The sequence below is a fragment of the Chelonia mydas genome, chromosome 1 (assembly GCF_015237465.2).
Source record: "Chelonia mydas isolate rCheMyd1 chromosome 1, rCheMyd1.pri.v2, whole genome shotgun sequence".
In the NCBI taxonomy this organism is placed as follows: domain Eukaryota; kingdom Metazoa; phylum Chordata; order Testudines; family Cheloniidae; genus Chelonia; species Chelonia mydas.
In genome coordinates, this window is record NC_057849.1 from 293,572,345 (window position 1) to 293,587,285 (window position 14,941).

General features: G+C 42.3%; 1 protein-coding gene across 20 annotated transcripts in view; it reads right to left on the bottom strand.

The window, feature by feature from the left end:
- The window catches only part of PPHLN1 (periphilin 1), a 166,022-nt gene that overhangs the window by 14,419 nt on the left and 136,662 nt on the right, over positions 1-14,941 (bottom strand). For 14 of the 20 annotated variants that reach the window (XM_037887990.2, XM_043549070.1, XM_037888038.2 and 11 more), the window contains one exon: positions 11,863-13,484. The exons of 1 other annotated variant lie outside the window; for it this stretch is intronic. In XM_037887990.2, the coding sequence (XP_037743918.1) occupies positions 13,275-13,484 (210 nt within the window). In that variant the 3' untranslated portion in view covers positions 11,863-13,274. Of the gene's footprint in view, positions 1-10,989; positions 13,485-14,941 lie in introns of those variants that run through there. 5 more of the 20 variants (XM_043549031.1, XM_043549026.1, XM_043549050.1 and 2 more) reach the window with 1 other exon arrangement.

The following is a 14,941-nucleotide window of genomic DNA, read 5'->3' on the forward strand; positions in this document are numbered from 1 at the left end:
AAAGCAAGACGAAGACCAAGGACAGGGTAGGCCCGTTACTCAATGGGGTGGGGGGAATAACAACAGAAAATGTGGAAATGGCAGAGGTGCTTAATGACTTTTTTGTTTCAGTTTTCACCAAGAAGGTCAGTGCTAAATGGACGTCTAACGTAGTGAATGCAAGTGAAAATGAGATAGGATTAGAAGAGGCTAAAACAGGGAAAGAACAAGTTAAAAATTACTTTGACAAGTTAGATGTCTTCAAGGCACCAGGGCCTGATGAAATGCATCCTAGAATACTCAAGGAGCTGACTGAGGAGATATCTGAGCCATTAGCGATTATCTTTGAAAAGTCATAGAAGACGGGAGACATTCCAGAAGACTGGAAAAGGACAAATAGAGTGACAATCTATAAAAAGGGAAATCAGGACAACCCGGGGAATTACAGAACAGTCATCTTAACTTCTGTACCCGAAAAGATAATGGAGCAAATAATTAAGCAATCAGTTTGCAAACATCTAGAAGATAGTAAGGTGATAAGTAACAGCATGGATTTGTCAAAAACAAATGGTGTCAAACCAACCTGAGAGCTTTCTTTGAAATGGTAACAACTGGATGCGGGGGAAGGGGTAGACGTGGTATATCTTGATTTTTAGAAAAGCTTTTGATACTGTTCCACATGACCTTCTCATAAATAAACTAGGGAAATGCAACCTAGATGGAGCTACTATAAGGTGGGTGCAAAAATGGTTGGAAAACTGTTCCCAGAGTGTCATTATCAGTGGTTCAGAGTCATGCTGGAAGGGCATAATGAGTGGGGTACCACAGGGATCAGTTCTGGGTCCGGTTCTGTTCAATATCTTCATCAATGATTTAGATAAAGGCATAGAGAGTACAGTTCTAAAGTTTGTGGATGATACCAAGCTGGGAGGGGTTGCTAGGGCTTTGGAGGATAGGATTAAAATTTAAAATGATCTGGACAAACTGGAGAAATGGTCTGAAGTAAATAGGATGAAATGCAATAAGGACAAATGCAAAGTGTTCCTTCCAAAGTGGAGTAATCAGTTGCACACGTACAAGATGAGAAATGACTGCCAAGGATTACTGTGGAAAGGGATTCTAGGGGTCATAGTGGACCACAAGATAAATATGAGTCAACAGCGTAATGCTGTTGCAAAAAAAAAAGCAAACCATTCTGGGATATATTAGCAGGAGTGTTGTAAGCAAGACAGGGGAAGCAATTCTTCTGCTCTACTCCAGTCTGATTAGGCCTCAACTGGAGTATTGTGTCCAATTCTGGACACCACATTTCAGGAAGGATGTGGACAGATTGGAGAGAGTCCAGAGAAGAGCAACAAAAATGATTAAAGGTCTAGAAAACATGACCTATGAGGGAAGACTGAAAAAACTGGGTTTGTTTAGTCTGGAAAAGAGAACAGTGAGAGGGGACAAAACAGTTTTCAAGTATGTAAAAGGTGGTTACAAGGAAGAGGAAGAAAAATTGTTTTTCTTAACCTCCGAGGGAAAGACGACAAGCAATGGGCTTAAATTGCAGCAAGGGTGGTTTAGGTTGGACATTAGGAAAAACTTCCTGTCAAGGTGGTTAAGCACTGGAATAAATTGCCTGTGGAGGTTGTGGAATCTCCATCATTGGAGTTTTTTAAGAGCAGGTTAGACAAACACCTCTCAGGAATGGTCTAGATAATTAGTCCTGCCACAAGTGGAGGGGACTGGACTACATGACCTCTCAAGGTCCCTTCCAGTTCTATGATTCAATGTGTGAATACTGAAATTTGCTAGCAAAAAAATATAATTAAAAAACGTTATATATAAAATGCCAATGCCTATGGGTTTGACTACCTGACCAAACTTAATTAAATAATAAAATAGGGCAGGTGCTCCTTATACAATATCCCTAAAAATGTGGCATATTGAAAACTAGAACCAGTCTTGCACTTTTTCTGAGGATATGGAAGAACATTGATTTTCAAAAGAGTTAAGCAAATTATTTGATGATTAGGAGTACAATGGGGTGGTCATCTAGGCAACCATTTGTGCTGCATGAGTCTGAGACTACCATACTGCAGGCAAATGCATTGCTACTTAACCAAACAGCTAGAGTCCAAGCAGTGAACATTTTTGGTCTACATCTTTTGCAGACTGAAACAAAAAGAAACCTAACAGAGCTACACAATTCATAGGAATGACAGAGTAGGTCACGCTGGTGGGGGAAGTGGCATTATATGTGGAAAAATATAGTTCAATATAGTAAAATTCTTAAATGACTCAAAATACCGTAGAATCTCTATGAAGAGAAATTCCATGCTTTAATATTTAAGAGTATAGCTGTAGGAATGTACTGGTAATTACAGGACAGTAAGCCTAACTTCAGTACTAAGCAAATTTATTGAAACTACTGTAAAGAACTTTTGTAAAGGGAAATCATGCCTAATCTACTAGAATTCTCTGAAGATGTCAACAAGTGTGTGTACAAGGATGATCCAGTGGATATAGTGAACTTGGACTTTCAAAAAGCTTTTGCCTTCCTCTCATGGATCAGTAAGTGATTAAAAGACAGGAAACAAAGAATAGGAATAAATTATCAGTTTTCACAATGGAATGTGGTAAACAGCAAGGTCCTGCAAGGAGCTGTGCTGTTCAATGTTCATAAATGATCTGGAAAGACAGATAAACAGTAAGATAGCAAAGTTTGCAGATGATACTAAATTACTCAATACAGCTGAGTCCAAAGCTAACTGAAGAGTTACAAAGGGATGTCGCTAGGTGACAAAAGGGCAGATGAAATTTAATGTTGATAAGTGCAAAGTAATGCATATTAGAAAACATAATCCCAACTATACATGTTGTTACCACTCAAGTAAGCGATCTTGGAGTCAATAGGCAGCAGTCAAAAAAATCTAACAGAATGTTAGGAACCATTAGGAAAGGGATAGATAAGACAGAAAATATCATAATGCCACTATATAAATTCATGGTATGCCCACCTTGAATACTGTGTGCAATTCTGGTCACCCAGTCTCAAAAAGCATATATTGGAAAAGGCACAGAGAAGGGCAACAAAAATGCTTAGGAGGGGTATGGAACACCTTCCATTTGAGGAGACATTAAAAAGATGGACTGTTCATCTTAGAGAAGATGACTAATGGGGGGGAGATATGATAGCAGTCTATAAAATCATGAAGGGTGTGGAGAAAGTGAATAAGGAATTATTTACCCTTGCCCAAAGTAAGAACAAGGGGTCATCCAATTAATAGGCAGCGGGTTTAAAACAAATGTAAGTACTTCATACAACACCCAGTCAATGTGTGAAACTTGTTGCCAAAGGGATGTTGTGAAGGCCAAAACTATAACTGGGTTAAAAAAAGAATTAGATAAGTTCATGAAGGATGGGTCTGTCAATCACGATTAGTCAAAATGGTGAGGGTTGTAATCCCATGCTCTAGGTATCCCTAAACCTCTGACTGCCAGAAGCTAGGACTGGATGACAAGGGATGACTCACTCAATAATTGCCATGTTCAGGCACTGGCCACTTTTGGAAAATAACTGGTGTTATGATACGATAGCATACACCATTCAAAGGCTAATTGAGACTATTTTCTAGTCAGTTTGGAAATACTTCAAGGGCAACATGGCTGTTGCAGTGTCACAAGTATTAACAGTTCAGTGTCTGGAGTGCTGTGTTCAAGATAGGTCTTAAATTTTTGCATTGAAACGACTTTCAGCTTTGTTCCAGGGCGTAAAATCTTTGTAAAATTAGCGTTTCTTCTTTCAGGAGTGGAATTGTACTTAGGGCTTGTCATGCTGACAGTGTCCTCTTTGAACAAGTGACTACATAAAAAAAAATGGAAAAGTACGTTTTAAAATCTCTGCAATCATGTTGCTTAGAAAATGGTGTAGACCAAAACTGAGAGAACAATTTTACTTGGTGCAGTATCACTGTGTGCACATATACTTCTGGGGGAATTCTGTGCCACTGCGCAATGCAGAATTTGCGAAAAAATTAATGTTCTGTGCAGAATTTCCCCCCCCCGAAATGGGCTGCAGAGCTGCTGTCCACCACGAGCGGACGCTGGGCCCAGCTCACAAATAGAAGACACTGCCGGGCAGAGGGGGGAAGAAACTGGAGGGTTCTGGGAAGCTGCAGTTCCCAGCATGCCCTGAAGGAAGGAGGCATCATGCAGGAAACTCCACACAAGCCCAGGACCCATTATCAGGCTGTTTCTTCCTCTGGATCCCTAGGCTCTGGAAGGGTAGGGGTTGCGAGTGTCTGAGCTGGGGGTGCCCTGCAGCTGGGCTTTGGGGGTAGTGAGTGGGGGTGTCCGGCTGGGCTTTGGGGGGGATGGAGAAGAGAAACAGGAATTGGGTTGTCGTAGGAGTTCCTTCAACACTCTACTCCTGGAGGAATTTTTTTTTTTTTTTTTTTACATAGTTACAGATAGGTATTTTAATATAAATTACCAAAATAATTGAAACTGGCATGATTATATAGTGTTATTTTGACAAATAAAATATGCAGAATTTTAACATATTGTGTACAGAATTTTTAATTTTTTGGCACAGAATTCCCCCAGGAGTAATATACTAATGTAAGACTTCCTAGAGGTCCAAAGCAATATTTGGAGCATAAAGGGACAAAGCCTGTGGAGGATGTTGCAGAAGTTTGCCAAAACTCTCTTCCTCTGTTTTTCAGTAAAGCTAGGGTTTAATTTCTGGAGATTTTGGAGTACTTTCTACTAAATACTATATGTGCTGAGGTCAGCCACTCCATCTGGACAATGACTAAGATCTCTACGTACTCCTACATGGAGACAAGGCCCCAGATCCACAAAGAAACTTGGCATTGCAGCACCTAACTTTTAGGAGCTAGAAAATCACTGGAACAACAATGGCATCCATAAAGCGCATGGGAAGAAAAGGTACATACGAATGCAGTCCACAAAAGCACAGTCTACAAAAGTCCCCTCTTCCCTGAGTTAGGTACCTAAGCATGGGCTGCAGAGAGGTGTCTAGCTCTACTTGAGATCCACATCCAGGAACTCCTCTCCTGGAGTCAAGTGGCTTAGTTGTTTCTTGTGAGGATGAGTCACTGATCTCACTCCACACAAAATGGCCAGGATGGGTAGAGAACTCACTTGGGATGTGGGAGTCCTGGCTTCAATTTCCCCCTCTGATGGGGAAGAAAAGGTTGAATGGGGGTCTCCCACCTCTGACTGTTCCAAAGCAAGGCTTCTCAGCCTGAGGGTCAGGACCCAAAATTGGTTCACCAGAATGTTTCAAAGGGTCATGTGGCAGCTCCTCTGGTTCCTGTCCCATGGGACTGCCTGGTCTTGCTTCCCTGCTCCAGGCACTTCAACCTCTTGAGTCCCAGCACCACTCAGGTTTGGCCCAGCTGTCATGACGACAGGAGCTTAGGTAGGCCCAGGAGGTAAGTCACACTCCACTCACAAATTTGGTCCAGTCGGAGGGGGCGGGGCCAAACCCAAGCGGTGTTGCAGCCCTGGAGGTTGCAACACCTGGAGTAGAAAGCCAAGCCCAGCCAGCCCCATAGCACAGGAACTGCAGGAGCCGCCACTGTGGGGTGAGTGCCAGGCAGGACCCAACAACCCCTCGGGGCTGGCTCCAGCCGAAACCACCCCAGCATCTCCACCCCTAGACTATGACAGGCCCTTAACATTTAAAATGGGTCCTGAGTCCAAAAAGGTTGAGAACCACTGCCCTAAAGGAAAGTTATTTACCTTTAGTAATTGGAGTTCTCGGAGATGTGGTGTTTGCATGTATTCTATTTCTGGCATGCATGCACCGGAGACTGGAATGCTTCAACCAGCAGTATCCATTGGTTGAATCTGCTGCCCTGCTGATCTTGAGCCACAGCCCCCTTGTGGGTGTAAAGGAGGGGGCGGAGCAACCAGCCAACCTTCAGTTCCAATGCCACTATCAAGGCGAGGCTATTAGACTCAACAGACAGGGGAAAAAAGCGTGGGTCCTAGAATACATGTAAACAGCACATCTCGAATAACTCCATTTATTAAAGGTAAGCAACTTTCCTTTCTTCAAGTGCTTGTTTACACGTGTTTCACTTCTGGTGAGTCTCAAGTAGTATGTCATGGATGGGGGTTGGTACTGCGAGTCTAATTAAATGAGTGGAACACAACCCTCCCAAACTTGGCACCTGAATGAGATGCCTGAACTAAAGAGTAATGGCTAATGAAAGTATGTATACTACTCCAAGTAGCGGTCCCACATCTATCAGCTATGGGTATTCCCCTAAGACAGGGGTAGGCAAACTTTTTGGCCTGGGGGCCGCATCTGGGTATAGCAATTGTATGGTGGGCCATGAATGCGCACAAAATTAGGGGTTAGGGTGCAGGGGGGCGAGGGCTCCAGCTGGGGAGCTGGCTCTGGGGTGGGACTGGGGATGAGGAGTTTGGGGTATGGAAGCATGCTCCGGGCTGGGTTCGGAGGCCAAGAGGGGGATCAGGGCTGGGGGTGCAGGCTCTGGGATGTGGTTAGGGATGAGGGGTTTGGAGTGCAGGAGGGTGCTCCAGGTTGGGAGGGGGAACAGGGCTGGGGCAGGAGATTGAGGCGCAGGGGGGTGGGGAAGGCTCAGGGGTGCAAGCTCCGGGCAGCGCTTACCTCAAGCAGCTCCTAGAAGCATCGGCATATCCTCCCTCCAGCTCCTCCGCGGAGGCGCAGCCAGGCGGCTCTGCGCACTGCCCCATCTGCAGGTGCCGCCCCCACAGCTCCTGGAAGCAGCAGCATGCCCCTCTCCAGTTCCTACACGGAGGCACGGTGCCGGCCAGGTGGCTCTGCGCACTCCCCCTTGCAAGGGCGGCACCCTTGCAACTCCCATTGGCCACAGTTCCCGGCCAATGGGAGCTGCGGGCGAGGTGCTGGGGGGGGCAGTGTGCGGAGCCCCCTGCCTCTCCCTAGGCATAGGAGCCGGAGGAGGCACATGCTGCCACTTCTGGGAGCCGTGCAGAAAGCCCCTGACCCTGCTCCCAAGCGGGAGCTCAAGGGCCGGATTAAATTTCTGATGGGCTGAACGTGGCTCACAGGCCGTAGTCTGCTCACCCCTGCCCAAACAGATACTGCAGAAGTAACCTGTACTCTGGTAGAATTTGATGTGGGAGTTAAATCAGAGAGTATACTAATGTGGATCTTTTCACCAGTTGAGGGAGTTCAAAACTTCTTGAGGTATGGGTATCCGCATGTCTGTCTTGAAAACAGCAGGGTGATATACCATCCGTAAGCACCCCTGAAGACAATGAAGATCCAGTCTGTTAAACAGGTCATCAGAGTACATGAACTATGTGACCTAAAACCAGAGACATATCCTTGCTGTAGTACATGGAGTGTTTTGCAGCTGATTGATCAACTCTAATATATTGCCAAATCTGGTCTGCAGCAGATATCTTGAGCCATCACTGAATCAAGTAGAGCCCCAATACATGCTATCTTTTTTTGTTGGGTTTAAATGCTTTTTTCACATTTCACACTCAGTCCCAGTCTGGAGAACAGATGTATGAGGTACTGAACACTGCTTAGCACCTGCTCTGGAGACTGTCCTCTTATCAACCAATTGTCAAGATATGGGTAAACTCAAACATTTCTTTCTGAGATATGCCATTACCACAGCCAGACCTTTTGTGGAAGTCCTTGAAGCCATCAACAATCCAAAAGTCAGCACCCTGTAGTGGTAATGTGCATTGCCCTTTACAGAAGACAGGTATTTTTCTGCTTGATGGATGGAAATATGCATCTTGTAGATTGAGAGTTGCAAATTAGTCTAGGGGATCTAGGGAAGGAAGTGTGGAGAACAGGGTTACTATTTGAAATCTGAACTCTCAGGTCCAATACTGGACACCAGCCTCCCAATTTTTGGGGGACTAGAATATATCGGGAACAGATCCCTTTCTGTGATATTGGGGAGGGAACCTCCTGCATAGCACCAAGAGCCAACAGACCCTCAGCATCATGTGTGAAGGCATCTTATGAGAGGGGTCCCTGAAACGGAAGGTAGGAATGTCTTGGAATTGAACAGAATAACTTTATGAATTAGAGTACTTGTGGCACCTTAGAGACTAACAAATTTATTACAGCATAAGCTTTCGTGGGCTACAGCCCATTTCATCGGATGCATAGTACTTATCTACTGCTGGTGACACTACTCCATCACTTCCTGGAAATAATGCAAATGGTCCCCAAAAGGGGTAAGGTAGGAAAAAAGACCCTCCGAGATTGGTTAACAGTCCTCTGTATACACATCAAACAACTTTTTAAAGCCAGTCTTAGCAGCAGACAAAGTTGATGTCGATGAAGGTCTTCCACGAATACATTGTTTCTTCTTTAAAAAAATCCATTATTCTCTGATAAGGATGATTAAAAGGAGTAGTGACAGGCTGTTTCATGAGAATATGCTTCTTTTTGTATTTTGCAGTGTTATTGTAGCTATCTTGTTCCCAGGATATGAGAGAGACAAGGTGGGTAAGATATCTTTTATTGGACTAACTTCCAAATCTTCTCTCTTCCATCAACAGTTGGTCCAATAAAAGATCTCATCCACCTTATCTCTCTTTTTGCATTGGAAGTGTAGATGCCCAATGACATAATATAGTACAAGTGCCTTTCAGTGTAGGTAATGACTCAGTTTTAGAACTGAACTAGATGATTCCCTTCAAAAGGAAGATCTTCCCACATAGTTTGAAACAGTCCTTTAGTACTAATCAGAGGAGAAGGAGCCAAAAAAGATTTAACTTAAAAAGGCCTGATAGTTATTACCTTATGTGGGGCAGAGTTACTGAGTATTTTGATAAAGATTTAAATTCCTCTTAAGTCTGACTGAAGTTCATCTATGAATGGTCAGTTAATAGCTAAAACCTTCCTACAAGACACCATTATGCTGCTGAAACTGTAATGAAACTGATTGGAGGCAACAAGTACTATGCAACGTGCATGATGGTTCTGGACTTCTGGAGGTTCAGTTTCTCTCGTGTGCTGCTGTCGCTACTGAGGACCCTGGAGAAGGATGTGTGTAGAAATATTAGAAGCCTGTTGAAAGGACTTGATACCAGTTTTCAACTTTCTTTGCAGTGGGTGGTAGAGATGCTGGAGTCTACCATAAAAGCAGGGCTGGCTCTAACAAGCCTTCATTTAAAGGTAGGGCAAGCCTCTCTGGTAGAAATGGATGCAAAATGTCTAGTAACTTATGTCCTTTTTCTTGAGCAGTCTGAACACGGATCTCCAAAGCTTCTGCCATTCAGTGGACCAAGTCTCAAAATGACTTCTTATCTAATGACGATACCTGAGGAGGAGCCATAGCCTCATTCTGTGAAGAAGAGGATGGAATATGCTCTGAAATATATATCAGCAGCAAGTTTCTGAAACTATGTTCACCCAGAGACAGATGTGGAGAAGAGTCTGTATACATTGCTGTGAATACTTTTGCATAATAGGTGCATCCTGGGCTGAAGATGATCTAACCCTGGAAACCAAAAGCTGAGAAATATTTTGATTTAGGATGTGGTCATAGGGCCCTGGAAGCCAAGCATTTTGTCTATATGGATAAAATTAATGAGGCCAGGCTCAGTGGTACCAATTAGGGGCTTTTGAACTAACATGCCTGTATTTACCCCGTATGTCTGACTTGACTTCCAAATATATACAGGTTATAAAAAATACCCCCAAAGGGTAAGCAGGTGAAACATTCCAATTATCAGAAGAGGATGAAGAATGATACTCATCCTCCTCTTTGGTGGGGAAGGGGGGAGAGAGAGAGTGCTTGTGAGGGAGTATGAGAATTACCCACTGAAAGGGGCTTACCACACTAGCCCTATTTGATTGACAAATAAATGATGTTTTGCATGCCTTGCTGAGGGTGGGCAATGCATCATGGTTATTTTAATTTAAAAATTGGTTCTGTTATCTTCCCCCACCCCAACAACAAAAAAACTTAGTATCTAATCACTGGTATTTACAGGTCAAGCAAATGGGGACAGTATTCCCTCTTAACATAAACAAGGCCTAAGTAAACTTGTATTGGAGAAAGCGATATTCCTTTAGTTACAACTGGTGCAGACCACCTAATGCAGACAGGCTGCACTGCCACAAAGTGGAGCGTGCACCCTCATCCTAGAGGAGGCCTGGACTTTGAGTCTCCGATAGCGAATGGGATATGTGGTAGCTGTATTCTCTGAGGAAAAATAAGATTAGGTTTGGACAGCAGAGAGAAGGGGCCATATCTTTAAACTGTACACTCTCTGGTGCATTCCATTTCACTGCAGAGGCCATAGATCCATACACAGAATGAAAATAATCTGCAGTGACATGTTTAACCGTTTAAATTGTAACTCAAAGTTAAAGCTGACCACCCATTGAGATTAACACGTCAGTTCCTACCCTCTCAAACCTATTGTTTCAGGCTGTCTACACCTTCAGACAGACAGCACTGCATTTACACTGTGCGCCCATATTTTAAGGGTTTATGCACATTCATGAATGCTAGTTTTGCTTTAACTAGCTCACCTGTTCATGTGCTATGGGTGAAGCCAGAGTAGATCTACACCTTCCCCAGAGCAGATTCCGTCCACTTCCACCAATAATCTCCTTGCCCCGACACCATCTCCCAATTAGTCCCCACCCACCTGTGTCTACAATGCAGATTTCTGAGTGCGGAAGACAACCCTACTGTATTTTCACTATACAAAACTTAAAACAAGTGCGCACACTCCTGTGTATATTTATATCCATAACAGAAGAAGCCATTTTCTCGCTTTAAATTTACTGGATTTGCGGAGACATTAATTTCTCACTTACATCAACACTGTGAACAGCTAAAGCACACAAAGGGTTTTACACATTAAGTCTTGAAACAAGCACAAAACCAGGGGGAAGGGGAGCAAGCAACCTAACATTCAATGTGAAGTTCAGGTTAGCAAACTTTATAGTAATACCCAATTCTAGAAAAAACACATTAAGTTGTACAAAAGGAGCCCTTTGTTGCTATCACAGATTTAATCTGATTTGAGAAACAGCTGATTTATGTAAAACAGATTTTCATAAAATAAAGCATGTGCTCACAATATTCTCCACTTTTTAGAGATTATTTGTTGCAAATTAAGCATTAGGAACATATTCCTTAATGAATACTGAAATTACAGTACAGTAATAACGGGCATTCTTGACAAGAACAGTAAGCATTCCTCATAATTATTAGCAAGATGTATTATTATTAAACACATATTCCTAAATTTTGTTCAGTGCTTATAACCTTAAGAGTTCTAACCATGAGTACAAACTTACGTTTAACACTGATGTTGTTATGAGAGTACTCGTAGCTAACAATGACAAAATTTTTCAAAGGCTGAAAACATAGTAGACATAGGTGCCAACTTTCTCCGGCGCCGGTGGGTGCTTGTGCCCCCCGAAGCCCCTGGCCCTACCCCAAATCCACCCTTTCCCTGCCCCGCCCCCATTCCAACTTCTTCCCCGCAAAGTCCCCACCCCAACTCCACCCCCTCCCTGCCCCTATTGGACCCCTCCCCAAATCCCCGCCCTGACCCCGCCTCTTTCCCGAGCATGCTGCGTTCCCCCTCCTCCCTCCCTGCCATGCGAAACAGCTGTTTTGCGGTACAAGCGCCGGGAGCTAGGGGGAAAAAGCGGGCACGCGGTGCACTTGTGGAGGAGGCGGAGCGTTGGTGAGCTGGAGCGAGGAGGAGGGGGGCAGGGAGCACCCACGGATTCAGCGCCTATGATAGTAGGTGAGGAAAGACTCAGCTATTTTTCAAAAAGTTTCAGTTTTTGTATGAATAGTGAAGTGCATTGGATAAATTCGTTATCACAGAAGAGTCAGTCTAAAGCAAAGGCACTGACACTAAAACAAACCAGACCCATAGCATGAGTCTGATGTAGACATATTTATTGAATTCCTATACCAGAAAGGTGCAACCCAGTACGTGCAACCCATTGTGAAGAACGATAATGGTGGGTATGAGTAGACACCAACTTCTACATGCAAAACGATTACCATGCATTTGTTCACTCCCTTGTAAGTAGTCCCAATGAAGTTAATGATAGTACACATGACTGTCTGCAGAATGGGGCTCACAGTATTTCTGTTAGGTGAAGCAGCCTACATGTCATAGAAGTGGTCTGTTTTAAAGTCATTAGCTCTTTTCATTTAGTTTCAAACATGTTATATAATACAGATAGATACAAGGAGCTTAACTCTGCTTCTCCTAACCTCTGTGTAGTATGTCTTAGAAATTTTGTAACTGTCTAAGGTGGAATGTTTCTAATATGTCAATCTCTTTTTAAAAATGAAGATGCAGACTCTTAATTTTAACAAGGTACCACAAACTGATCTTAATCACTTTTCAGAAATTTCGCTTATGTCAGAGCTAGCACTCTGTTGCCCAGTGGACCTGCTTTTCTTCCGTCACAATTATTTTTTTCACTTTAAAAAAAACAACCTCTAGTTAGCCCTGTACTGCTCTAAGTATCAAACAGAACTGTTAACTAAGTTTGAACCACAGGGAAAATTCTGCCCTCAGTTGCACAGATGTAACTGAAAGCAGAATTCAGCCTACCAAACCAGTTTTATACTGATGATACATGAGGCGAAAACAACCCAGCTTGTCTTTAGGATATTAAGTGGAGTTTGCAGGGCTAAAATTAGAAAAAAGACATCACTTCCCTTGTCAAGTGAGCAATTGTTCTGGCAGTCACTGAGTCAAACAAGGAATCCACAGATGTCATTTTTCAGAATGGACCTGAACTTTAAAACCACATGGCAAAAATAAATGATAAAAGTAAACCACGGTCATAAACAACCTTGCAAGTTTTTCTATAGCATATATAAACAAGAGAACATCCATGTTTTTGAATATAAGCTGAGGAATGAAGAACTGCTTTGTGTTATTTTAATAAAAATACAGTGCTTACTCACACTTCTAAACATTGAAACAAAAGTATACACACATCGAACAAATCTTTTTTTCTAGGTAATTGTGTAAAGGATTTCAAAAATAGTTTGTCACTTTACATCATTATTGAAACATGTATCCTTTTCAAAGGAATAAATGTCACAAAACAAATACACATTAGAAGAACACAATTAAATGACCTGGACAATGAACAATCTATAGTCAGCTACTATGAAAGAACATGGGCCTTGGATTCAAATCTCCAGAAAGTATTCCCCTTCTCCACAAAAAAGCATATTTATATATTAACGGCATATACAATATCGAAAATCTAAAAGCATATTTTTTTGTTCTTAATATGCACCCTCTTTAAAGGACTCTGCTAACTCTTGATTGGCAGCATCATACTCAGCAATGAAATGTTTAAGTTCTTCAATGCATCGCTCACCTATCTCATGCAAATTTTGTCTCAGGGCAAACTGAATGGACTTTTCTAATGAAGGATCTTTATCGATCAGCATCTTCACTACCATGCCAAAGGTTTCACAGTCTTGTCTGTAAACCTAGAAGCAATACATTTGAGAAACTGATTAAATGCAAGAATATTTACATAAGCAGCATCATTTCCCCCACCCCCACATAAGGTTAAAGTAACATTACACCACCAAAAACAAGTGATGAACAATGACTGATAGATTCAACATACATTTTGTTACGCCTGTTATAAATGTTTACTCCCCTGCAGGCCTGCTGTAAGGTCACAAGGGCAAAGGTAGCTAGTTCAGTACTACTTTGACACAAAAAATAATTCTTAATGAAGGAAATTTCTAAAAAATAGAACTTGGGGAGGAAAATAATTTCTTTTTTAATACAGCAACACCCACCTGGAATAAAATATCTGAATAAAGAGAGATGAGCAAACATTAAATACATTTAGCACTTTTACTTGTAATAAAATCTGGGTTTTACCTCGTCACCTGTGCCCATCTCATTCATTTTTATTTAAAGGTAATGATTAGTTGATCTTCTGATAACACTTTGAAGATGAAACATACTAAATATTGGAGATTTAAAATCACCCATAATGGCAAAGCCAGATCAATTTCCTGTATAGAGCTTCAAAGGAGCTCTATAGGTTTGATGCTCTTGGCAGCTCAACCCAGTACAATGTAACTTCATAAGGGAGAGCTCAGTTTAGAATTGACGTCACCCAGAGGTTGCACCTCAGAGGATGCAAAGTAACTGAACCCAAGTGGGAGTGGGGGAAGGGTAAGAAAGAAGAAAATGTTACAACAACGGCTGCAAAGAGCTTGAAGTGGAAACGTGCAGGGCTTCTACATGCAGGAAAAGGGAAACTGTCTGACCACCTGAAATAACTTCTTTGATATTTTAACCCCCTTTCTGCTCCCATTCTTTTCACTTGTACTTGCAGCCTCATCTGCTGATTTTTTTTATATTTGAAATTTTATTAAGCCCTATTATGTATTATTTGCAGTGTACGTTGGTACTTAGAACTTTGCCTAGATGCTCAGGTTGAAAAGGGACAACGATATTAATCTCATGCACCCTACCCAAACAGGAATGTGGCAGAGATTCTTCCTCTATCAAGTGGTTAACACTGGTCATTTTCACACACCACTGGCCAATTTCCTTTTATAAAAATGTACTGGGCTTTTATGTGATGAGAGCCTAGTTTTATTTCTCTGCACATTCTTTAGAAGAAAAACAAAACAAACACAAGCAATCAGAAGTTGTGATCTTTGTCCAAGGATGATCTTTTAAGGCATGAAACCACACCCGTGGTCAGATTTAGTTCTTACTGACATATATACACATTCTCCCTAAATCTGTCTATGAATTGTATACACAATTAACAAAGTAAAATAATCCTATACTAGGAAGCACCCATTTTACTGACACCTGGACTACACTTAAAAGTTAGGGTGACATGGTTACAATGCTTCCAGGTGTGAAAAATTGACACCAATGAGCATCACAGTTAGGTCGACTTAACACCTGG